The 26,571-nt window shown below is 42.8% G+C and overlaps 1 protein-coding gene across 1 annotated transcript; it reads left to right on the top strand.

Moving 5' to 3' along the window:
* The first annotated feature begins 7,274 nt into the window (after positions 1–7,274).
* Positions 7,275–26,078, top strand: LOC111980258 (phosphoglycerate kinase). The gene is made up of 11 exons (XM_024010955.2): positions 7,275–7,420; positions 15,015–15,065; positions 15,196–15,351; positions 15,561–15,705; positions 22,076–22,179; positions 22,394–22,513; positions 23,672–23,786; positions 24,038–24,217; positions 24,590–24,767; positions 25,089–25,187; positions 25,348–26,078. Exons 1-11 carry the CDS (start codon positions 7,356–7,358, stop codon positions 25,386–25,388), a joined length of 1,254 nt encoding a protein of 417 aa, XP_023866723.1. The 5' UTR covers positions 7,275–7,355; the 3' UTR covers positions 25,389–26,078.
* Positions 26,079–26,571: the final 493 nt, after the last annotated feature.

The raw sequence follows: 26,571 nt of genomic DNA, 5'->3' as shown, positions 1-26,571 counted from the left end.
TCTATGCTCACTACCTAACTGTATAAAATGTACAGTATGTAAACTTTGTTTATACAACGGGTGGGTCTAATCCTGAATGCTGATTGGTTAAAACCGCATCCCAGCCGGTGTCTACCCCACAAATTACCACCYGCTAAATCTGACGGTAAAATGCCTATTTACTCTGTTCTATCCGATTGCGCAATCCACTGTCTCAACCCAGGCAGGGAAGTTAACTTCATCTCCACTATAAAAAGCATCTAGACATTCTCACATTGCTTGTAGACTAACATTTAGTTTTAACAGCGGAGATTTGTATAAACCTTACCGTCTGTCTCTGACATCTGCAACATTGTTTTAATATTCAAATTCAATCTCCAACTGTCCCACAGGTCATGTGGTTTGGTAAGAAGAATGCCTCTCCCCACAGGTGTGATTACTACCTCCTGAGGGGTTTAGAGCTTGAGGTAGTCACCTCATACAGGTACTTGGGAGTATGGCTAGACGGTACACTGTCTTTCTCTCAGCACATATCAAAGCTGCAGGCTTTAAGGTTAAATCTAGACTTGGTTTCCTCTATCGTAATCACTCTTCTTTCAAACCCTGATTCAGATGACCAGCCTACCCATGCTAGATTACGACAATGTAATTTACAGGTCGGCAGGTAAGGGTGCTCTCCAGCAGCTAGATGTTCTTTTCCATTCAGCCATCAAATTTGCCACCAATGCTCTGTATAGGACACATCACTGCACTCTATACTACTCTGTAAACTGGTCATCTCTATACCTGTCGCAAGACCCACTGCTTAATGCTTATTTATAAAACCCTCTTAGGCCTCATTCCCCCCTGAGATATCTTCTGCAGCCCTCATCCTCCACATACAACACCTGTTCTGCCAGTCACATTCTGTTAAATGTCCCGAAAGCACACACATCCCTGGGTCGCTCATCTTTTCAGTTCGCTGCAGCTAGCGACTGGAACGAGCTGTAACAAACACTCAAACTGGACAGTTTTATCTCCATCTCTTCATTCAAAGACTCAATCATGGACCCTCTTACTGACAGTTGTGGCTGCTTTGTGTGATGTATTGTTGTCTCTACCTTCGTGCCCTTTGTGCTGTTGTCTCTCCCCAATAATATTTGTACCCGGTTTTGGTCTGCTACCATGTGCTGTTGCCATGTGTTGCTGCCATGTTGTATTGGTGGGAGATAACTGGGTTTTGACCTTATTTAAAAWGCTCTTCAAGTTAAAATAGGATTCATTTTATCTGATGCCAATGGAGTTGACAATGGTATTCCCCAAGGCAGTGCTATCAGTTGTATTTTGTTCTATATTATGATTAACAATGTGTTTTCGAATGTAGGTAGGGCTATTGGGGGCTTCCCTATACAGTGGCTTGCAAAATAATTCACCCCCCCTTGGCATTTTTCCTATTTAGTTGCCTTACAACCAGGAATTAAAATATATATTTTTGGGAGGTTTGTATCATTTGATTTACACAACATGCCTACCACTTTGTTGATGCAAAATGTTTTTTTATTGTGAAACAAACAAGAAATAAGACACACAAAAAAACAGAACTTGAGCGTGCATAACTACCCCCCCCAATTAGATTGAGGTCTGGGCTTTGACTAGGCCATTCCAATACATTTTTCCTCAAATCTCTGGAAGACAAACAGGTTTCCTTCAATAATTTCCCTGTATTTAGCGCCATCCTTCAATTCTGACCAGTTTCCCAGTCCCTGCCGATGGAAAAACATCCCCACAGCATGATGCTGCCACCACCATGCTGGATGGTGTTCTCGGGGTGATRAGAGGTGTTGGGTTTTTGCCAGACATGGCGTTATCCTTGATGGCCAAAAATATAAATTTTAGTCTCATCTGACCAGAGTACCTTCTTACATATGTTTGGGGAGTCTCCCACATGCCTTTTGGCGAACACCAAACGTGCTTGATTTATTTTTTATTTTTATTATTGGCTTTTTTCTTAACACTCTTCCGTAAAGCCCAGCTCTGTGAAGTGTACGGCTTAAAGTGGTCCTATGGACAGATACTCCCAATCTCCGCTGTGGAGCTTTGCCTTCTCTGTACCTTCTCTGCTATGCAATCTGGTTTCCAAGCTGGTCATGGGTGCTCCTCAGCCACGCTCAAGGTCCTAAACGATATCATAACCGCCATCGATAAAAGACAATACTGTGCAGCCATATTCATCAACCTGGCCAAGGCTTTCTACTCTGTCAATCACCACATTCTTATCGGCAGACTCAACAGCCTTGGTTTCTCAAATGACTACCTCGCCTGGTTCACCAACTACTTCTGAGACAGAGTTCAGTGTGTCAAATCAGAGGGCCCGTTTGTCTGGACCTCTGGCAGTCTCTATGGGGGTGCCACAGGGTTCCATCCTCTGGCCGACTTTTTTCTCTGTATACATCAATGATGTCGCTCTTGCTGCTGGTGATTCTCTGATCCACCTCTACGCAGATGACACCATTCTGTATACTTCTGGCCCTTCTTTGGACACTGTGTTAACTAACCTCCAGACAAGCTTCAATGCCATACAATTCTCCTTCCGTGGCCAACTGCTCTTAAATGCAAGTAAAACTAAATGCATGCTCTTCAACCGATCGCTGCCCGCATCACTACTCAATGGTTCTGACTTAGAATATGTGGACAACTACAAATACCTAGGTGTCTGGTTAGACTGTGAACTCTCCTTCCAGACTCACATTAAGCATCTCCAATCCAAAATTAAATCTAGAATCGGCTTCCTATTTCGCATCAAAGCATCCGTCACTCATGCTGCCAAACATACCCTCGTAAAACTGACTATCCTCCCGATCCTTGACTTCGGCTATGTCATTTACAAAATAGCCTCCGATACTCTACTCAGCAAATTGGATGCAGTCTATCACAGTGCCATTCGTTTTTGTCACCAAAGCTCCATATACAACCAACCACTGCGACCTGTATGCTCTCGTTGGCTGGCCCTCGCTTCGTATTCGTCGCCAAACCCACTGGCTCCAGGTCATCTATACGTCTTTGCTAGGTAAAGCCCCACCTTATCTCAGCTCACTGGTCACCATAGCAGCACCCACCCGTAGCACGCGCTCCAGCAGGTATATTTCACTGGTCACCCCAAAAGCCAATGTTCCTCCATGGTTACTCCCAGATCCTGTTGTTGATCTAACCTTGGTAAAGAAAAGGAAAGATTGGTCAGAAGTCCATGATATAGGGTAACTGGTTGACAATTCCGTTGGTAGAAGTTATGCTTCTATAAACAGCTTTTCACAGATGGATCCAAGGACCCAGATGGTGGGCGCACAGGAGCAGGTGTTTACGTTCCTGAATTTGATGTGCAGATATGTTGAAGACCAACAGATGAACTGTCAGTATACTCATTTGAACTGTTGGCGATAATAGTTGCCCTCAAGTAGGTGAGGATGTACAACCTGTTAGAATTATAGTATGCTCAGATTATCAGTCTGTGTGGAATAGTTATCATCTGGTAAATCTAATAGGAGTGACCTACTATTGGAGGTATTAATGTTATCAAGAATTGAGAGAATGGGTGTATTAGTGAGATTCTGCTGGATCCCAGATCATTCGGGTGTGGAAGGGAATGAAATTGTAGACCAATTAGCCAAAAGAGCTTTGAAACTAGATGTAATTGATATCAGTGTTCCACTGGTTAGAGGTAAGATCAAAGCCATTTTGATAGATGTGTGGCAGAAGAAATGGGACTTTGAGCACAAGGGCTGGCATGTAAACTCAGCAAAAAAAGAAACATCCTCTCACTGTCAACTGCATTTATTTTCAGCAAACTTAAAATGTGTAAGTATTTGTATGAACATAACAAGATTCAACAACAGACAAACTGAACAAGTTCCACAGACATGTGACTAACAGAATAGGAATAATGGGTCAAAATCACAAGTAACAGTCAGTATCTGGTGTGGCCACCAGCTGCATTAAGTACTGCAGTGCATCCTCCTCATGGACTGCACCAGATTTGCCAGTTCTTGCTGTGAGATGTTACCCCACTCTTTCACCAAGGCACCTGCGAGTTCCCAGACATTTCTGGGGGGGAATGGTCCTAGCCCTCACCCTCTGATTCAACAGGTCCCAGACGTGCTCAATGGGATTGAGATCCGGGTTCTTTGCTGGCCATGGCAGAACACTGACATTCCTGTCTTGCGGGAAATCCCGCACAGAACGAGCCATATGGCTGGTGGCATTGACATGCTGGAGGGTCATGTCAGGATGAGCCTGCAGGAAAGGTACCACATGAGGKAGGAGGATGTCTTCCCTATAACGCACAGCGTTGAGATTGCCTGTAATGACAACAAGGTCAGTCCGATGATGCTGTGACCCTCCACCTCCAAATCGATCCAGCTCCAGAGTACAGGCCTCGGTGTAACGCTTATTCCTTCGATGATAGGCGCGAATCCGACCATCAACCCTGGTGAGACAAAACCGCGACTCGTCAGTGAAGAGTACTTTTTACCAGTCCTGTCTGGTCCAGCGACGGTGAGTTTGTGCCCATACGCGACGTTGTTGCCGGTGATGTCTGGTGAGGACCTGCCTTACAATCGGCCTACAGGCCCTCAGTCCAGCCTCTCTCAGCCTATTGCGGACAGTCTGAGCACTGATGGAGGGATTGTGCATTCCTGGTGTAACTCGGGCAGTTGTTGTTGCCATCCTGTACCTTTCCTGCAGGTGTGATGTTCGGATGTACCGATCCTGTGCAGGTGTTGTTACACGTGGTCTGCCACTGCGAGGACGATCAGCTGGTCGCCCTGTAGCGCTGTCTTAGGCGTCTCACAGTACGGACATTGCAATTTATTGCCCTGGCCACATCTGCAGTCCTCATGCCTCCTTGCAGCATGCCTAAGGCACGTTCACGCAGATGAGCAGGGACCCTGGGCATCTTTCTTTTGGTGTTTTTCAGAGTCAGTATAAAGGCCTTTGTGTCCTAAGTCTTCATAACTGTGACCTTAATTGCCTACCGTCTGTAAGCTGTTAGTGTCTTAACGACCGTTCCACAGGTGCATGTTCATTAATTGTTTCTGGTTCATTGAACAAGCATGGGAAACGGTGTTTAAACCCTTTACAATGAAGATCTGTGAAGTTATTTGGATTTTTACAAATTATCTTTGAAAGACAGGGTCCTGAAAATATTTTTTTTGCTGAGTTTATATGCTCTCCAAAGAAAGATCGGTGGACAAAGATTCAAAGGTCAGATTAGGAAGGAAGAGGTGATGTTTGCCCGATTGCGCTTAGGACATTGAACTCGTCATTACATCTGGTTGGCAAGCATGTGACTGGTTTGTGTATGGTCGATGAAACGGTGGAGCATGTGCTGTTTTATTGTTGAAGAGAGGGAAAGATTGAAGTGTAGGGTCATTGAGATTGGATGGGTTTGGAAGGGATTTGGGGAAGGGTGTATTAGAAGTTAGTAGGGCTGTTTTTTTTATTTTCTCAGAAGGACTGAGTTAGGGTAGGAGGGTTTAGAAATGTTGTAAATAGTGATTGACCACACACTCCAGCACAGTAGGTGGCGGCATGCACCTTTAACGTTGGTTTGCGGACAGCCATTATATCATAGAAGTAGTGTCTGACTTTATTAGTTATTATAAGTTTAAAAAAGCCATGGGGCTACTTTAAGCTAAGAGTAAGTACTAACAACGTAACAAGAAGCAGACCCCTTAACAGTAAGATGAAACTAACGCCAGCTTGTGATGACTTGTGACTTAGAAAGTTAGCACTTACCTGGTAGATAGTTTCCTTCAGCAGATGTTCCCATGTTCTGTTTGGAGATGCATATTTGTTCAAGACGGCTGTCAATCGAAAAACTAGAGCCAAGTCTTTGCAATCGCAAAACATCTTACATCAACCCACTGATGCGCGAGTCCGTATTGGCAGATGTAGCAAATGCACGCGCTCACAGAACTGTTTTTAGGGAGAGAGAGACATCTGCACGAGCTCAGCCATTAAATAGACGCGCGTGCAATTATTTAACTGGGAAAATCTTCACGCTGTGAGAAATTTCACAACATGACGTCACAACCAGGACGATTGGGAAAGATTTTACATGACACCCTGTGCTGCGTTTAGTACATTCTGGAACGGAACCGGTGCWGTACAGAACGACCAGTTAGGGAACGCTGTTAGCATGGGCGCTACCCTTTAAACACGTCACTCGTTGCGTCAAGCCACACCAACCAAACTGGAGCAAACGTACCTAAAAAAAAACGTACCTCAACTCAGTTGTCTGGAAAGCGCCACTTCGAGCAGAATGCCTTATTTCAATGCGATGTTGTTTAAAGTGCCATATGTCATATCTTTCTGGAATGACATTTTAATAAATATTAATTTGAAAAATGTCTGGTCTCTTTCTCAGAAGTTTCTTTGAACTAATACGATTAAATAACTTTCATATAAATTAATCCACAAGTGGATCTTTTTCAAACGTTTTAAGATATAGGGTATCCTACTGAACATTATCTTAAAACGTTTGAAAAAKATATTGTTTCTCGTACAATCTGTAATGAACAACCGGACGCTGTTTCACATTTATTTTGGTATTTCTCTTATCATAGAAGTAGTGTCTGACTTTATTAGCTATTATAAGTAAAAAASYCATAGGCTACTTTGAGCTACGAGTAAGTACTAACAAAGTAACAAGAAGCTGTGACAAGATATCTGTTGATCATATACATGCTAATTTGCCCTTCTACTTGAAAATGTGATATTTGGTTTTACAAAATATAGCAAAGACTATGCAAAGCCTTTCTTCTTATTAAACTTCATTGTTATTTTTGCTAAATTCCATATTCATAAGTTACATTTTAGTAATAAACCTCTTTATTATTTGTGAGAATGAAATTCAACAATATATAAAWAAAAAAAWWWTCATAAMAAAAAGCAATACAAAATGTAAATGTTTGTACTTTTTACAAGGTCTTCATATAATGTATTGTTTGTATTCCCCTGGCTGTTTGCAATGTTTGCATACTCTTTGTTTTTCTATATTGTATATTTTTAATTGCTTTACAATTATTTGTATTGTATTTTATTTTTAAATAATAAAAATAGTCTTCGAGGAAAACGTTACGTGACTTTCGTCACACGCCGTTTCCCGTTAAATTGAGCTTGAAATGGAGGACATAGCTCATATGACTGGCACTGGCATAACCCAATGGCAGTGCTGATGCAGCAGTTCCGTACTAGCTTTGGACCAATACACCGTGGATGGGCGTGTAACGTCCCGCCCACCCGAAGTGCTTCCTCGCTGCGCAAATGTGATTTCATTCGGGAACTACCCATCAGCAGAGTGAGGTAAAGGCAGAAAAGCAGGTGCAACTAAAATATCCAAAATGTCGCTGTCAAATAAACTCACCCTGGACAAGGTGGACGTGAAGGGGAAGCGCGTGATCATGAGGTGAGTTCGAATTGAGCCATCGGAAAGGGGGTTATTGGTGCTTTCAAGACAACTGGGGAAACGAAGACAACTGAAAAAACGAGGTCAAATCAGTGATCTTCAGGTCTGAGTTCTAGAAATATGCCCGAGTTTCCGACTTGTAATTCTGAGTTGGATGACTGTTAACGAATTCCGACTAAGGAAATCGTTTTTTCCCAAGTTCGCAGTTGTCATGAACGCAGCATTGGACATCGCACTGTGATTCGTAACAAGACAGGAACTGAGAGACGCTTGATACTTTAGCTTTGGAAATATTCACGATACATTGTTATCGAAAAGCTACATTGAACTTCATTGCAGTTAAAATATACATTTGGTTGGCTTTTAAAAATATCGCCTAGTCAGACCGTTATTAGTGTTTCTTCGTGGTGATACGGGTGCTCACTAGTTTCCATAGCCACAAAGTCAGAAATTCCGCTTATTTCAAATCTTATTTTAGACCTAACCTTAACCACACTGCTAACCTTCTGCCAAACCCTAACCTTAAATATATAACAAAGGACATTTTTGTTTTAATGAATTCTTATCATATAGCCAATTTTGACCTTGTGGCTGTTGTAACTACTGAAAACCGGCGATGCATGTGCAGTCAGCATGTAGGCCACAATGTGACATCACCTAGCTTGCCACTAGCTAGCTATACTGAACAAAAATATAAACGCAACAATTTCAAAGATTATACTGAGTTACCGTTTTATAAGGAAATCGGTCAATTTAAATAAATTCATTAGGCCCTAATCTTTGGATTTCACTTTACTGGGAATACAGATATGCATCTGTTGGTCAGGGACATGGATCAGAACCAGTTAGTATCTGATGTGACCACCATTTGCCTCATGCAGTGCGACACATATCCTTTTGCATAGAGTTGATCAGACTGTTGAATATGCCCTGTGGAATGTTGTCCCATTCCTTTTCAATGGCCGTGCAAAGTTGCTGGATATTGGTGGGAACTGGAACACGCTGTGTTACATGTTGTTCCAGAGCATCCCAAACATGCCATGAAAAAAAACAGGGACATTTTCAGCTTCCAGGAATTGTGTACAGAGCCCTGCGACATGGGACCGTGCATTATCATGCCGAAACATGAGGTGATGGCGGCAGATGAATGGCACGACAATGAACCTCAGGATCTTGTTACAGTACCTCTGTGCATTCAAATTTCCATCAATAAAATCAATTGTGTTCATGCTCCATAGCTTATGCCTGCCCATACCAAAACCATACCGCCACCATTGGGCACTCTGTTCACAACGTTGACATCAGCAAACCGCTTGCCCACATGACGGCTTATGGTAGAGAAATTAATATTACATTATCTGACAACAGCTCTGGTGGGGTGGACATTCCTTTAGTCAGCATGCCAATTGCACACTTCCTCAACTGGAGACCTCTGTGGCATTGTGTTGTGACAAAACAGCACATTTTAGTGGCCTTTTATTGTCCCCAGCACAAGATGCACTTGTGTAATGATCATGCTGTTTAATCAGCTTCTTGATATGCCACACCTTTCAGGTGGCTGGATTATCTGGGARAAGTAGAAATGCTCACTAACAGGGATGTAAACATTTGTGCACAAAATTGGAGCGAAACAAGCTTTTTGTGACTGGAACGTTTCTGGGATCTTTTATTTTAGCTCATGAAAGATGCAACACTTTATATGTTGCATTTAATATTTTTGTTTAGTATAGTTAGCTGGCTAACATTATAGGTTTACAGAGTCACGTCTAACAATACAAATCATTGTTTTCTATCTCCGTGGTAATATTTGTTTAAACTCTTGAATTGTGTTCTGTGGGTGTCACTGAGTAAGCTGTTAGTCTATTTAATGGGGTGCATTGTCCATAGGTTAGGCTGTACAGTGCAATTTGAATATTCAATATGCACAATAGGCTGACTGGGAAGGTGATTTCCCACAGTCAAAGTCCTGCAATAAGAGCTAAGACAATATGTGTGTAAACTCTTCATCCCCGTGTGTGTCACTGAATATGCTGATACCCCATTTCATGGGTGCACATTCCATATAAGGCTGTACAGTGCATATAAGTATACCCCCAGTTAAATTATGCAGTCTAATACATCCATTGGGATTTCAAGTTTTTTGTTTATGTATTATTTATAAACTAATTACATGTGACCAATTCCAAGCTTGCCACTCTAGCTAGGTAGTTAGCTGGCTAACATTATAGATTTACAGTCATGTCTAACAATGCTAATTATTTATTTCTGAACTATTTTTGGGTTAATAATTTCTATTGATTGTAAATACGTTTTATACATGCTTATGGTGTTATTGTACAGAGTTTCTAAACCCAGAGGCGCAACATTGCAAGACTTCCGCAAACGCTTGCGAAACAGACCAGGCCGGGGTTTGAGAAGACAATGAGAGAATTGAAAAAATCTTCCTTAGTTTTACATTATCTAGAAATCTAAAGGCACAACCTAGATTCGAGCCAGTCTTAAATAGTTGGACATGTTATTACTCCAACCTCGTGAAAGTGACAAACGGACACATTTTCGTCAAACTACTCCATATTGAAGGAGTGCCTTTGATTTGATGGCCCGCACATGGGCAGTTCGGCGCGAGAYGACTGTTAGACCTGATGACGTGCATGCGCTTAGCTAGCCAACAATGCCATGACATCGCCTAAAGGTGTGATCTCGGATTTCTATTGAATAAGCCGTTTTAGCCTGTCTTCCTACTGTACTTTTTGTGGTTATAGTTCACTTTTCACACGTTAATTATATATATWTTTTTTTTACTCTGTTGCTATGGTCACTGGCAGCTGTCATCCTCCATGTGTGGAATTTGTGGTTCGCCCTCAAAATAAGTCCCTAATTGAAAGTGATGCAAACGGATACAAATAGTGAAATCATTACATATTTGGATTAGATAATGCTAAACAATGTTGGAATGTTACATAATTTGTTWAAAAAAAATKAATCCCACTGGATGTATTARACTGCATAATTGAATTGGGGGCAACCTATAGATTGTGCACCCATGAAACGGGGAATCGGCCTAATCGGTGACACCAACAGAACACAATTCTCAAGAGTTAACACATATTAGCTTCTTAGCTCTTATTGCAGGACTTTGACTGTGGGAAATCATAGGTAAGGCTATACAGTGCATACAAGTATTCCCCCAATGCAATTATGCAGTCTAATACATCCAGTGGGATTTTGTTTCTTCTGTTTATTATCAAACTATTGTGTTTAATTTTAAATTATGTAGCAGCATTCCAATCAGCGTTATCTAGTCCAAATATGGCATGATTCCATTATTTGTATCACTTTCAATAAGGGCCTTTTTTGAAGGTGAACTGCAAATTCCACTATTGTGGCTAATTTGTTATCATGGCTAGCTTCACATCGGTAGGGACAAAATCGAATCACATTTTATTTGTCACGTGCCAAATACACAATACACTTTTCGCTGAAATGCTTACTTACGAGCCCTTTCCCAACAATGCAAAGTGAAAATTAGCACAAGAAAAGGAAAGGGTAACACAATAAAATAACATTAACAAGGCTATATAAAAGGACTACCGGTACCRAGTCAATGTGCTGGGGGTACGAGGTGATTGAGGTAACATGTAGGTAGGGGTAAAAGTGACTAGGCAATCAGGATAGATAATAAACGGAGTAGCAGCAGTGTGTGTGTGGCGCCAATATGTATGTCTTTGTTAGAGTGTCAGTGTAGTATGTGTGGGTTGAGTCCAGTGAGTGTGCATAGAGCCAGTGCAAGAGAGTCAGTACAAAAAGGAGAAGGATGGGGTACAACGACCAAGAGCCAACATTTAGGCAGGCTGCTACTAAATATTTTAATGAAGTTATTTGTAACTGTAGGCTACACTGCAGCCTCAGTTAGCCTAGCTAGCTAACATTAGCTAGCTTAACTTGCTTCTCCTGGTTCATAGCAGTCCAAGACGGGTATTACGTAATCATAGTTGATGATGATAAATAACCTAGCTATGGCAGCTATGACACTAGGCTACCTTAAATAAAGGTGAAAAAAAAGTCAACTAGAGTGTGAGTCGGCTTGGTTGGTTTCTGTCTCTCCCTCCCTCCCTCTTCCCTGCTCCCATGTCACTCGCTCACAGTACAGCCCCTCCCCTACTTGCTAGAGCGGCACCCCTCTCCCTCCTCTGCTTCATCAGCTCCGGTTAATAAAGTGACAAAAAAAAATGATGCTGCTTCCCTCACTCGGACTGGTTCTGGATCCAACCAGGCTCATACGGAACGGGTCTAGTTGTCCTCGGGTCTGTTTGGAACGTGTCTCTATATTATTTTTATTTTTTATGCATGTCCGGGTGGGGAAGCCCCAGGGCCATTTCGGAACGGGTCCAACTTTTTGGATGGGTAAAGACCTAGAGTGTGGATCTTATAGGTCTTCAGTGATGTGGATGCTGAGGAACTTGAAGCTCTCTGCCTGGTCCACTACATCCCTGTTGATGTGAATGGGGGCGTGCTCGCACCTCCCCTGCAGTCTCATCGTCGTCGGTGATCAGGCCTACCACCGTTATGTCGTTGGCAAATTTAATGATTGTGTTGGAGTCGTGCACGTCCACCCAATCGTGGGTGAACAGGGAGTACAGGAGGGGACTAAGCATGCGCCCCTGTGTTGAGGGTTAGCGTGGCGGATGTGTTGTTGCCTACCCTCACCGCCTTGTGGCGGCCCATCAGGAAGTCCAGTTGTAGAGGCAGGTGTTTAATCCAAGGGCCTTTACTTTAGTGATGAGCTTGGAGGGAACTATGGTGTTGAATGCTGAGCTGTAGTCAATGAACAGCATTCTCACATAGGTTTTTCTTTTGTCTAGGTGGGAAAGGGAAGTGTGGCGTGCAATAGAGATTGCGGTGTTCAAATGGTGCTGTGTTGAAGACACCTCCATCTTGACCTCCCCCACTGTGGGAAAAAATATATATTTTGGAAGCTATAGAAATGATTTGTCTACATAAAAAAAAAGACACGTTTGGTCTATTATAGACACATTAATGCGTACTTTTTAAATTTATATTATGTGAACATAAAATACAAATAAAAAAATAAGTAATGAATTTTGATTACTTATGTTACTGTCTGAACAACAACAAAACACACTTAAATAAAATTGTTTTTATAATGTCCTTTAAACATTTAATTGAAATACGGAATTCCATTCATTCCTATGGAGGACTGTGAATATGTCCGACCGTGTCTTCAAAGCYTCTGAATGGCCAATATATAGCATCAGCAATCCAGGGTTTATATTCATTATTGGTTTCCACCCCAAAGTCGAAAGTGCGTACACATCGTTGGATTACGTCTTGGCGCAAATGTATTTAATAAAAAAATTCAAACGAACCCCCTGCAACTAGACATGGGAGTTTAGAAGACGTGTTCTCTTCCAAGTTGGGAATTGAGGACGTATCGCCAAGTAAAGCTTGGTCTAAAATTTCTGTGTCACACTTAACATTACCTACCTAATAACGCATATCAGCCAGCTGGAACAGTAATAATGGTCTTACTAGTTGACATTTTTAATAGGTATATTTTGGGTACTTCAGCAGGTGATGCCACTCGTGACAGAACACAGGCAGTTGTCGTCTCACGTTTTCCCTAYTCAAACCAATTACGTGCCATAGGAGTGATGCAGAATGGATGCAAGCATCCCTAAAATGTTAATTGCAACCATTTTTAACTGTTTTTATTATTCATTAAGATGATATCCGAGTAAGTACAAATCTCTAAGCTGAGGATACACTACTGTATTTATATTCAATTAGCTAGTTAATCTTATAAACACCATCCTATCCATTTTAGCTGATGGCATTTGCTCAGATATTGTTGTCCTGTGTGACTCCAAGGGGTGCTTCAGTACACTGAAAAACGACACCCACTTTTAAATGTCATAGGGCATCCTGGAGTCCCCAGCTCCATGTACCCATGATGACTGCAGGAGATGCATTAGGCCTTTTCAAGGTCAAATCCACACACCTATCAGCACAGATGACTAAAAGCGAGGGTAGACCAGGGTTTCCCAAACTCTGTCCTAAGACTCCCCCTTGAGTGCACTACACAGCTGATTCAAATAACCAACCCTTAATCAAACTGTGTAGTGCTAGAGTAAAAACCAAAACGTGGACCCAGCAGTGGCCCCAGGACTGAGTTTGGGAAACCCTGGGGTAGACAAACTAGTATGAAAATATCTCATCACATTCCATCCTGGGCTTGCCATAACATGCATATTTGTCTATGTACAGCCTACTTCTATGAAGCGGCATTACTTACTTGTGCAGAATAGGACAAACTGTGACTGACTGTCAGGACCTTGGGCTGTTATGGAGACTTTGCTGTGGTAGAGCGAACAGTCTGGCAGGCCTGTGCCAAGCCTGTCAAGCAGCCAGTGTGCTGGCCTTATTCTGCGTATATGCATATCCTTGCTCCACCTCCAGTCTTTTATCCCTCGTATAAAACACCTTCCTTTACGKCCCTGTAGTGTAAGGTGCGGGTTAAACAAATGGTAGCCTATTACAAGGGCATCACTAGTGTGGCTGTGAATTGTGTTCCCATTTACCCATTGAAGGGGTCATTGCTAACAAAGGCATTCCATAGCAGTGTCATTCTTCCCCTATGCTGACCGTAGGGTTCTAGTACAATAGAGTACGGTTGTGGCACACATTGCCTGATCCTGCACTTCACTGCATCAAGTGGGCCGGAGGAGAAACCGAGAGGGGGATGGAGTTAGGTAATGGGCWGGAGAATGAGGGATGCAGCATGTGCTCATGTCACTGTGTGTCATACAGGAAAGTGTTTGGCTGTTGAATAATTTCCTTTCAATACTAAGCCCAGTGTCATGGACACGTTTTATAACGGTTGCAAAGCCACCGGTAATTTACCAAAGTTACCAGAATTTTCAGTAATTTTGGTTCTTATAAGAAAATCTATCGTAAGTTTGGTCATTTATACTTGAATAACTTTTTTTATTTTTTATATAGTGTTCTATTATACAGTATGTGTCTTCRTGAGTTTCTAGTAGATAGACAATATGGTTTGAGGGAACATCTAATCAACAATGGCATTATTTTCAATTATCTCCAACTCTTTCAGCTATTTACTTTTTTTGACAACTGCCACCAGTTTGACACAAACATTGGCGACAAATACATATTGACACGGTTAAATAAATGTTAGTAAAAAATATATAAAGGATATTTCATTCTGAAACCCTCATTTAACGCCCATGGTATTTACTAAGCTTATTTATATTTAGGATAATGTTTTACAGCTTAGTCGGTCTATTTTTTTCATTTTAATGTATTCAATTATTTCATATTTTACATGTGATAAGGCCACACAGAGGGCCAGAGCTGATTAGACACCCAAAAGGGTGATAGGTTACCTTGTGATAGGTTACATAAAATCCTTAAAAGATACCAAAATTCTAGTAGTTTACTGGTAAACTTAAAGTTTCCAGTAATATACCCTTCCTTTTCAACCATACATTTTATAATGCTCAAAACACTTATTATTACTGTGCCCAAAGCTGAATGTTATAAATGTCTTTTGCAGGGTTGATTTCAATGTGCCAATGAAGGACCATAACATAACGAACAACCAGAGGTAATAATGAGCTTGTTTTCATTTTATCATCTTCAGTAAGTAATGCACATGATTAGACCAAGTGCTACTAATTCATTCTATAGGAGCCCGATTCCAGCCTTTGCTCATACTGTGTGCCTGTGTATTCCAGGATCAAGGCTGCTGTYCCCACCATCAAGCACTGTCTTGACCATGGGGCCAAGGCTGTGGTGCTGATGAGCCACTTGGGTCGTCCTGATGGGAACCCCATGCCTGACAAATTCTCCCTGAAGCCTGTGGCTGCCGAGCTCAAGAGCCTGCTGGGCAAGTGAGTGAGACCTCGTGGCATAGATGGCTATTACCATGCTGCGAGTCAAATATAACTCTTGTATGTGTGTTACTGTGCCATTGACTGAGTTGTACCAATGAATGAATTGGTATGATCTCTATTGACACACTTTGGTTCTCTCAACTGACTGTTTCAGTGAGGTATCTGAATAAAGTACTCAATCGTGCATGTGTTGCACCCATTCTCAGGGACGTGCACTTCATGAAGGACTGCGTAGGTCCCGACGTAGAGAAGGCCTGTGCCGACCCTGCYGCCGGTTCAGTCATCCTCCTGGAGAACCTGCGGTTCCACGTTGCAGAGGAGGGCAAGGGCAAGGACGCCTCCGGAAACAAGGTTAGTCAACGACTGCAGTAGCCATTCCCAGAGGCCCTTTCTATTTACATAAAATGAGGGCTCCTACCCTGCAGAGGCCCAATCTGCAACTGTCACTCCTGTGGTGTTGGTGTCAGCAGAGCTGCTAAAGGCATCGCAGAGAAGAAAATAAAGCCAAGCTGCAAAATAATGAGACACCAGTCAGCCATCTGACCTGAAAAGCAGGGATTTTGTCATTTGGAGTCCAGGGTACAGAAAATGGCGTCTCATCTGTTTGAGGAGTACAGCCACAAATTACTGCGTCACTGAGTACATCCATACTAAAACTGTTAGCAGCTCTTAAGGTTCCACCACTGAGAGTATTATGTAAATGCATAGGTTTATAGGATGAGTTTCCTGTAGTATCTGTGCCTGCCTGTATCAATGGCCAGGATTCTACTTCTCCCTCTACTCCATCTCCTCTCCTTTACCCGAGATGCAGCCCTGACCTGCTGACATTTGAGTGAAGGGTAGTGGGTTGTCTCGGGTCTAGCGTTTTGCTTTTCTTGTCTTGTGAGCCCTGGCTGGTATGCAACCCTTAGAGGAGGGAGGAGATTGGGAAGGGGGGTAGCTGTCGACCTTTCACAAGATCCCTCGATGGCTAGGGGGTGGCAGGCGACAGAGTAGGTAAGTCTAGATGTTACCCCTAACCGCTGATTCGGGGTCAGATCTTTTTCATTCATCTAATGCTTGAGGATAGGATTGGGGGATGGTGTAATCCGATCCCAGGTCTGTGGTTAAGGGCAAGTTCTATGATGACCTGGTTGAACTGTACTAGTGCCACCGCCTGGCATTTGGATGGGACACCATAGATCAGCCATGACCTTTCTGTGACCTTTCTGTGAAAGAGTCAAGAACTTTGCTGTTAAAGGTCAGTAGGAACCTGATTATAAAGTACTTACAGTACCCTTGTCATGCAGTCCACTCCCCTGGCATCACTGCAGTATATTCACCACATGCTCTTATAGATACACTATTTAGAATTGGCTGTTCAAAGAAAACCGAACCATGGGTTTACAGTCTTCTGGCCCATAGACTACTTTCAGAGGGAGGGACCCTCTAACATTAATATTAGGTTGTAAAATACAGAACTTCCCCTTTGAGTTAATGTTCAGTTGTGCTGAGTGATTAGAGCTTTTTTTGAGGTTGGTTCGATTATTACCAAATTACGGTGTTCAATTATTATTTTTGACATTAAATGCACTATGCATTATTTGGGCTGAATGCTGTCACAGAATAAAACAATTAATATAMGTTTTAAAACATTTAATGAACGGTAGTGACGTCCCATAACCGCTTATCACTTAATAACCGTAATTTACTTAAGTCAAATAAAATTAATATTTTATTCATTCCAAGTCATCTCATATCTATAGAGCTGCTACCTATGTTGTCTAACAAAATAACCATTTTAGTAGTAATTCAAAGTACTGCTGAATACCAACTATCAATCACTGAAGATAATATATTTTCAGGGAGATGCCTCGCGAAGCAACTGCTTTCTATCCCTCTCGATCACACATTCTCTCTTCTCTCAATCTCTGTGCCTGCTCCACACCGTTGGTATTATAGCTCAGTGCTCCACAAGTAGGCGCGTGTGMAATGGATTATGGTCATTGTAAATAATTACCACTTTTTTTGTTGTGCTAAACTGTAGAATATTGGCCTGTTGGAAAGTACAACATCCTACTACATGCACAGTTCAGGCTTGATCTGATTTATCTCTACAGAAAATAACACATTTCGGTTAATCGCTCAGCGCTAATGTTCACTAATGCTCTAAGTGGAGCCCAGCGTTTGACCATTTGTGTAAACCACCTTKTATTTGGTACCTTTATTCTGTGGCGTGTGTGAGCTTCTGAATTGTCTTGCATCACTACTTTTCTATGTCACACTAGGGTTGCACATTTTGGGGAATATTCAGAGGTGGAAACTTTCCGTGGGAGTTAACGGGAATATATGGGAATTRACGAAAATATWTKCAAATTMATATTAATACCATTTCAATGTAGATGTTTTTTACATTGGATATATTTACCATATCATATGGAGACCGAAACATAAACATTTKACCTTATCATAAGTAGACATAATTGCAAATGATTAAATCCTTCCAATAGAAATTAAAAAACAATTTAGTTATGAATTGAACTTTAATCAAATGAGTTGACTCTTCACATGKGATGATTTCACTGAACAACAAAAGAAAGGGAATATTGAATAATCCCCARTGATCCATCGCATCTCCCAAAAATGTTTTCAACATACATCTGTAAATTGAAAGCCTAGAAACTAAAGCTTTGGTTGTCTTCCTCTCAGGCGTCCATGTCTTCTCCCCGGACCTCAATGTCCACCTCTTGAACATCAGACTGAGGCCTCATCTTCACTGTCACTTTCCAACCTTGTTGAGGATGGCTCGTTGTCAGGCTCAAAAAGCCTCACATTTGCCCGGATGGACACCAATTTTTCAACTCTTGTATTGGTCAACCTGTTGTGTTTCCAAACAAGGACCAGTTGCGCTCTGAGGGGGCTGATGTTGGTGGGATTTGGAGGATGATGGCGGCAACAGGGGAAAGAGCCTCAGATCCACAAAGTCCCTTCCACCAGGTGGTTGATGAGATATGTTGGCACGACTGCCTTATTGCATCTCCTTATTGCATCCATCCCAAAGCCTGTGCTTGGAAGTGTACTTCGCCAGACTGCCAAGAATCTTGCCCTCATCCAGGCAAAGGTGGCGAGATACTGTAGTGATGACACCATGGGCCTTGTTGATCTCTGCACCAGACAGGATGCTCTTGCTAGCATRCTTGGGGTCCAACATGTACGCTGCGGCGTGTATGGGCTTCAGGCAGAAGTCTTCACACTTTTTGATGTATTTCAGAACTGCAGTTTCCTCTGCTTGGAGCAACAGTGAAGTGGGCAGGGCAGTATGGATTTCTTCTCTTACATCTGCAAGCAGACAGGATGGCATTGTCTCCCTCAATCCATGCTATAGATTTCAGGCTGCTTACCACTCTCTCCCAAAATACATCATCCAGGAGGATCCTCTTGATKGGGCTGKCCATATCGGCAGACTGATATGGCCATTTCTTGGAGAGACTCCTTCCCMTCCAGGAGACTGTCAAACATGATGACAATACCACCCCAACGGGTGTTGCTGGGCAGCTTCAAGGCGGTGCTCTTATTCTTCTCACTTTGTTTGGTGAGGTAGATTGCTGCTTTAACATGATGACCCTTCGCATACCTAATCATTTCCTTGGCTCTCTTGTAGAGTGTATCCATTGTTTTCAGTGCCATGATGTCCTTGAGGAGCAGATTCCATGTATGAACAGCACAGCCAATGGGTGTGATGTGAGGGCAGGATGTCTCCACTTCAGACCAAGCAGCCTTCATGTTCGCAGCATTGTCTGTCACCAGTGCAAATACCTTCTGTGGTCCAAGGTCATTCATGACTGCCTTCAGCTTATCTGCAATGTAGAGACCGGTGTGTCTGTTGTCCCTTGTCTGTGCTCTTGTAGAATACTGGTTGAGGAGGGGAGATGTAGTTAATTATTCCTTGCCCACGAACATTTGACCACCCATCAGAGATGATTGCAATACAGTCTGCTTTCTCCATGATTTGCTTGACCTGCAATTGAACTCTGGATCCAGCAAATGAGTAGATAAMGCATGTCTGGTTGGAGGGGTGTATGCTGGGCGAAGAACATTCAGAAATCTCTTCCAATACACATTGCCAGTGAGCATCAGAGGTGAACCAGTTCCATTCACAACTCGAGCAAGACATTCATCAGCATTTCTCTGACTACGTTCCCCCATCGAGTCAAAAACTTATTCCAGGAGGACCATGAGCTGTTGCTATCGATAAGGTGTCTGATTAATCAATTTCACCTTAAATAGAAGTAGACGGACTTTTGTCAGAGGTTGMTTGTTACATTAGCTGCAGTGAAATGTCTCCACACATCAATCAGATAGTGCCTGTGGCATTTTCCTGTAAATATTAGATAATAAAAAAATACAATTCCATGTACAGATAAATGATTAAGCAGTTAGATTAAACAACTCCTTTGTAAGATAAATATTTTAAAATAAAACATGTATGGAAACAGGTGAATTAACCCTCCTCAGTTAGCAGGCTCAAGCAAGCTAAAACCCACATGGTAGCAAAAACTAACAAGTTAGGAATGATTTAAACACATTTTGCTGTAGGCTACTATTTACTAGTTAACAAAAAATGATGTATGTCATAAAATATATTCACCCCACCCATTATTGTAATCAAAACTTACCAGAAAGCATGTAGTCCTTGGCTCAGACAGTGTAGTAGTGTGGGCTCAGCATCTTATTAGTGTGCAAGATCTTGAGAATCAGCTGTACATGTGATGGAAGAGTGCACTGTGCATGCAGAGGGTTGCAATTCCATTGAATTGGGGATAGTTTAACGAAAATATGCCACAATACCTAGAATTACCTTATGTGCATCCTACAAAAAAAGGTTCCCTCTTTTACGCTAACTCTTATGATGAATTTAAGCTGAACTTCCCATGGAAAATTTTCGGACATTTACCGGAAAGTTTCCGACCCTTTGCAACCCTATGTCACACCCAGTGTTCTGCCACACTGGTGGAGGTAATGCAGGCACAGCTTTATCTGGTGGCCTAGAGGTGTAGTGCATGAGAGAATTCGGAGCGCTCACACATTTGCACCAAAATAATCGCAGACATTCATGGATGGATGACAGATCCCCTCACTGTTCCATGGCTGCAGGGAGAAGGCATAGAAGTACTGCCAGAAGCTCAAAGGGAGCTCCTCCTAAACATCCTGAAGAAACCACCAGGTGTCCAGAGATGTGAGATGGATAAAGGGTCAAAGGAGCTATGGAAAGCTCTAAATAACATGATGGATGTGGCGCTAGATGTGCACCAAAAGGCCTGGCAAGCAGAACCGGATGCATTGGCCAATAGTGGTACTCTACAGTGTATCGTCAGCATGGAGAATGGACAGTTAATCATCCAATCCCCTGAGGAAGAAGGGGCTGGGTTTGGGCAAGAAGACCAAGTTTCTGTCAGCAAGCCAGATAATGGGGCAAATGAGCTGAAGGCTCAGCTAACTGCCGAAGCTGAGAAAAGGAAGAAGGCTGAAGAAAGCCTGCTGAAACAAGGAGTCGCTCTACAGAAAGAGCAACAGCGAGCCGCCAAGTTGAAGAAATATTGGAGCGAGACTTTGCAGGAGCTGCAAACTTTGAAATGGGTAACTATAAGAAAATGTGCTCCACATGATGAAGCTGAAGAGTTGAAGAGGAGGCTAAAGATTTTTCAAGATCTCCTCTGCAAAACTGAAGAGGAGAAAAGGTGTCTTCGAGAAGAGATTGAAGACCTCAATGAAGAATGCACAGTCCAGAGAGAGCGCATTGAGAACCTGAAGCGGGAGAAGGGTGAGCTACAAGCCAAAGTGGTAGAACTGGTGCAGGTAACTGAGAGTCAAGAAGAACAAACCCAGACTGGGGAGTCTTCAGCTGTTTCTCAAGATGTAAGCTGCCAAACCAGCACATCAATAGATGGTCACAGCCAGACGGACACCCAAGCATATTTGATCTCTGTGATTAATCAGACAGACGTTCTTGGTAAATCTCACAAGAATAAAGTATCTCAGACCTGCCCATCACATGTTGGTGTTAACCATGATGCCTCCGAGTATGACCCCAGTGCACTGCAGAAGGCCCAGTGCACTGCAGAAGAAGAGTGGTGGTGGGATTCTGAGCGGGAGATGGATGAGTGCTATGCGCTCAACTACCAGGAACCCACAAACTCGGTGAGTGAATCCATTTTCATATGGGGACGATTATGGGAAAGATTCAGAACCAGAGAGGAAGAAGGATGTATGACTAACAACCGTGGAAGGTAGTCTCGCCTCCCAAAAGGTTGCAGCTGCCAGCACCCAATTCGCCACAACAAAGACCGCTCAAATGATTGGACCACGTTTGGACCATTTCTATAACTCACCTTTTGATTTAAGAAATACACCAGCTTCTGCCTGGTTTTGAATTGTGCCTTGTGTGTTGAGCCTCTGAATTGTCTCATATCACTACGCTCCTAGGTGCCACACCATKTGTTCTGACATGTATTATAAACCCTTAATACAGTTGCTGAACATGGATAGATGATATGGGCTATATTGATGAATGTGGAAAATGGCTTGTTTTATATCTTCCCATGTAGTATTTATTAATTGATGTCATCAATATGAATAAATTAGGCCTCTGTTTGCTGCACAATAGGCCATACAGTTCTGTCTGCTAGGTGTGTAAACCGCTCCTGCTGGTAGTAACCTGTCTATTCTGTCCTTTATCTTCTAGACCAAAGCCACCCAGGAGCAAATTGATTCCTTCAGAGCCTCTCTGTCCAAACTGGGAGACGTCTACGTCAACGATGCTTTCGGCACAGCACACAGAGCCCACAGGTAGGGGTCACCACACATTCTGTGGAGGAGTCAAGCATAAACTCTGATCTTTTGGTATCTGCTGTTTTAATGAAAAATAGAAGCCATCACTTATTGCCAATCCCTTTCTCCTATACTTTCATTTTTTAAATACTTTGTCTCTTCCTGTCATCTCCTAGAAATATATATATTTTTAAATTAAATAATATAAAGTTATTTCTTTCTCTTCCCCCAGCTCCATGGTTGGAGTGAACCTGTCCCAGAAGGCCGCAGGCTTCCTGATGAAGAAGGAGCTTGACTACTTTGCCATGGCTCTGGAGAAACCAGCCAGGCCCTTCCTGGCCATCCTCGGAGGGTAAGTAACTGGTCAAAGGACCGTTTTATGCTTTAGTTTACCATGTCACTGATTGTCAACGGGGCAAGGATAGCTCTGTGATGAGTTAAGAATAAAGTACCCAGAGACCTGCATCTGCTTCTATGGTATCACTACTGGGGACTGGCTCTTCAACTGGTTGATCCAGCTAAAATAGACTGGTCTGGTAATATTATATGCACAATGAAAGCCATGCAACCTCACTTAAATATTTCTCACTGTTGCTCTCTTTCTATTCTCTCTACCACTCATTCACTCACTCTCTCTCTTTCTCTGTTGATACATCAGCCTTGTGCTGTTGTAGTATCATTCTCAAGTGCAGGATTATTATATATATTTTTTAAATACACAGAAGGCAGTCCAGGAATTAAGACCTTAAGCGTGTTGTGTAATACCTCAATCTGTGTGACAGTACTGTCTTTTCCCACTACTGAGCACAGTGGTGGCTGCTGAGGGGAGGACAGCTCTTAATAATGGCTGGAACGAAGTGAATGGTATCAAACTGGTTGATGTACTTGATACTATCCTACTCATTCTGCTCCAGCCAGTACCACGAGCCCATCCTCCCCAATTAAGGTGCCACCAACCTCCTGTGACTGAGCACTTTATAGCCAAGCACAGTGGGAAAACTAAAGAGTGCGCGTGCGCACACACAGCTAACTACCATTGCTCACATGTTGAAATTGGCTCAGTGTTGGAGCCCATTTCAGCTGGGCATTGTGCAACCGCCATGTCCAATCAGTGTCTCTGAGTGCAGCCAGTCGGGTTCTTTCACTGCCACAGTTCTGTATTTTCAAAGATTTTTACCCAGTTCAGCTTTTTGGACCTCTGCCAGTGACAAAGGACATTGATATGAATTGGCTAATGATAAACCCCTCAACAATGGATGACAAATGGTAGGATTTAGCACTAAATTCATTAGACAAAAGAAACAAGTGTCAACTACAACAAACATTTCTGTCCCAATATGACTATCTTCCTCAACTAGAAATATTTCCATAATGTTTTACCACGTATGCATTATAACTCCTATTAAGTGTTTTATAATGGATTCTAGATAAATGGGCTTCATATTATTGGGCTATCAATGTTTTACTATGTTTAACAGTTTTTATAGAGTTTGTCTGTTGTTGTGTGCAGAGCCAAGGTCAAGGACAAGATTCAGCTGATCAACAACATGTTGGACCAGGTCAATGAGATGATCATTGGTGGTGGCATGGCCTTCACCTTCCTCAAGGTCCTCAACAACATGGAGGTGAGGACAGAGAGAGGGAGGAAGATGGGGAGAAGGCGGTAGGGAGGGTGGGAGAAATGGAGAGATGTTACACCCTTTTTCTGCAAATTATATTTAAATCAGGATTTTAACCTAATTTATTTAAATGAATATAACTCAGAACTCACTTGTGCCTCTGCACAACGTAGTTACATTTGTTTAATGTTCGACTATGGTGTATATCACGGTTATAGTTTACATCTTACAATGAGTGATCCTCTCCTCTCTGCCAGATCGGCACCTCCCTGTACGATGATGAGGGTGCCAAGATCGTCAAGGAGCTGATGGCCAAGGCTGAGAAGAACAAGGTCAAGATCAACCTCCCCGTCGACTTCATCACCGCCGAGAAGTTTGACGAGCATGCCCAGACTGGCACCGCAACCGTGGCTGCTGGCATCCCTGCAGGCTGGATGGTGAGGAGAGCAACCTAGGTCATGTTCATTGGGGCACGCAACGTAAAACGTTTTTAAACATTTTGTTACAGAATACAAAAATAAGTGCTTCCTATTGGGAAAATCCAGTTTGATCCCAACCTGATTAGTTTTTTCCCCCTCCGTTTGATGCCTAATTAACATAACACTGCTCGGGTTTTATAGTCTTCTTGAAGGGTTTTTATGGGAATTTTTCTGATAGTTCTTGTGCTAGCTAGAAATTTGATATACTGTATAACTTTGAGAGCCAAATTAATTATAGGATTTTTTCAACGTAAATATTGGAGATGAATACCCTCAACAACAACACACAAAACTGTGGTTGAGCTCTGTGTCACTCTCTGTTCTCTCCAGGGTCTGGACTGTGGACCAGAGAGCAACAAGCACTTCGCTGAGGCTGTAGGCAGAGCCAAGCAGATCGTGTGGAATGGCCCCGTGGGTGTGTTTGAGTTTGAGAACTTCGCCAAAGGAACCAAGAGCCTGATGGACAAAGTGGTGGAGGTCACCAAGTCAGGCTGCGTCACAATCATCGGTAAGACCCTCGACCATTGTGTTTATATACAATGACCAAAAAACATACATTTGACCCTGCACCTAATCCCAACTTTTGCAAATAAATACACATAAGATTGAGATCATTCGTTAAACAACGCCTGCTCTTCCACATCATGTTAAAATAATTTATTCAAGTTTCTACTTGCACTGCCATTTTGATTGGAAGCTTTGGTTCATCCACTCTTGATATCATTCTCACTGCCAGATGGTGCCAAACACCTTTTCTTCCTCACATCTGTAGTAGTGAAGGATCACTATGATTTGAATGCTACCCACCTGTTGTCTTGGTGATTCCCAGGTGGAGGCGACACCGCTACATGCTGCGCCAAATGGGGCACAGAGGACAAGGTCAGCCACGTCAGCACAGGAGGCGGAGCCAGCCTGGAGCTTCTGGAGGGTGAGTGATCACGGTCTAATCCTTACTGGCGTCACGCTGACCTTTGACCTATGCCCAGTTCAAAATCAGTGTCTAAGGGGATGCAGGCTAGAAAGAAGTAATGCTGAAGAGTTTTTCCAAAGCAGTGACCATATTGCATGTCGTTCCTTTCTGCCCACAGGTAAAGTGTTGCCCGGTGTGGATGCCCTCAGCAGCGCCTAAGCCCTATCACCGAGGAGAGGGGAGTGAAGACAAATTCAACCGCCAGAGTTTGGGCTCCCAAGTGAAAAAGCTCTGTCTCCCGCCCTGCATTAGCACCTCTACCACCATCCAGTGACCCAGACGTCAAATCACCTGCTCTCTAGTCTACTACTGTACAGACGGCTGGCTCAAATGGGAATGAGCTCTCCCTCACTCCTGCACCTGCCCCATATCTACATCACTGAGGAAGTGGAGGCGTCCGTAGCTGAAGCCACCCTCACATGCACTTATGTTCCTTCCTGCTGTGTTTCTCTAGGAGACGAGGGCCAGAGACCAGTCAGCTGCAGCTACAGTCGTTATCACCATACAGGAATTTGGGAATGTGCCATGTGTTAAAGAGCGCCTGCGTGTGCATCACTCTTGTTTAGCCAGCCAGCCCTGGGAGTATTACAACCCTTCTAGCGTAAAATTGTGTGTTGTAACTCTATCTAGACCTTTATATTTGTCCTCAGCCTTCACAAAAAATGTTGGCTCTGTCAGTTGCCCCCCTTGTCTCAACCATGTCCTCCCACCTGTTAAGTCATCCTTCTTATGACCCTGTGGCTTGTAAGATAGTCGTTCCCCAGTGGGGGTTTCAGAGGGGTCGAGCTACTGTAAGTCATGTGACCTGAGCAGATGCTCACGGAATAAAACACTTGGTGTAAAATATAATATATTTGACTGTATTTATTTGTACGTAAGTGTCATTTTCACTGCTAATTATAAGTGTGTATGCTGAACACTGCTACATTTTATTTTTACATTTAACCTTTATTTGACTTGCCTAGTTAAATAAAGAACATTCTTATTTACAATGACGGCCTACAGGGGAACAGTGGGTTAACTGCCTTGTTCAGGGGCAGAATGACAGATTTTTACCTTGTCAGCCGGTTGATTCGATCCAGCAACCTTTCGGTTACTGGCCCAACGCTCTAAACAATAGGGTACCTGCCGCCCCAAAACATGTTGTATGCTTATGCTGAATAGTGACTATTATGCTGAATACCATGGCATTACTACACAGGGTTGGGGAGTAACTGATTACATGTAATCAAATCAAATGTTATTTGTCCCATACGCTGAATACAACAGGTGTAGACMTTACAATGCTTACAAGTCCTTAACCAAAGCTGTTTAGAATCCTCTTGGGCCTAGACCTGGCGCT

The sequence above is a fragment of the Salvelinus sp. IW2-2015 genome, linkage group LG20 (assembly GCF_002910315.2).
Source record: "Salvelinus sp. IW2-2015 linkage group LG20, ASM291031v2, whole genome shotgun sequence".
Classification (NCBI taxonomy): domain Eukaryota; kingdom Metazoa; phylum Chordata; class Actinopteri; order Salmoniformes; family Salmonidae; genus Salvelinus; species Salvelinus sp. IW2-2015.
Note: the sequence above shows the minus strand (reverse complement) of the source record. Positions and strands in the feature narration are given on the sequence as shown.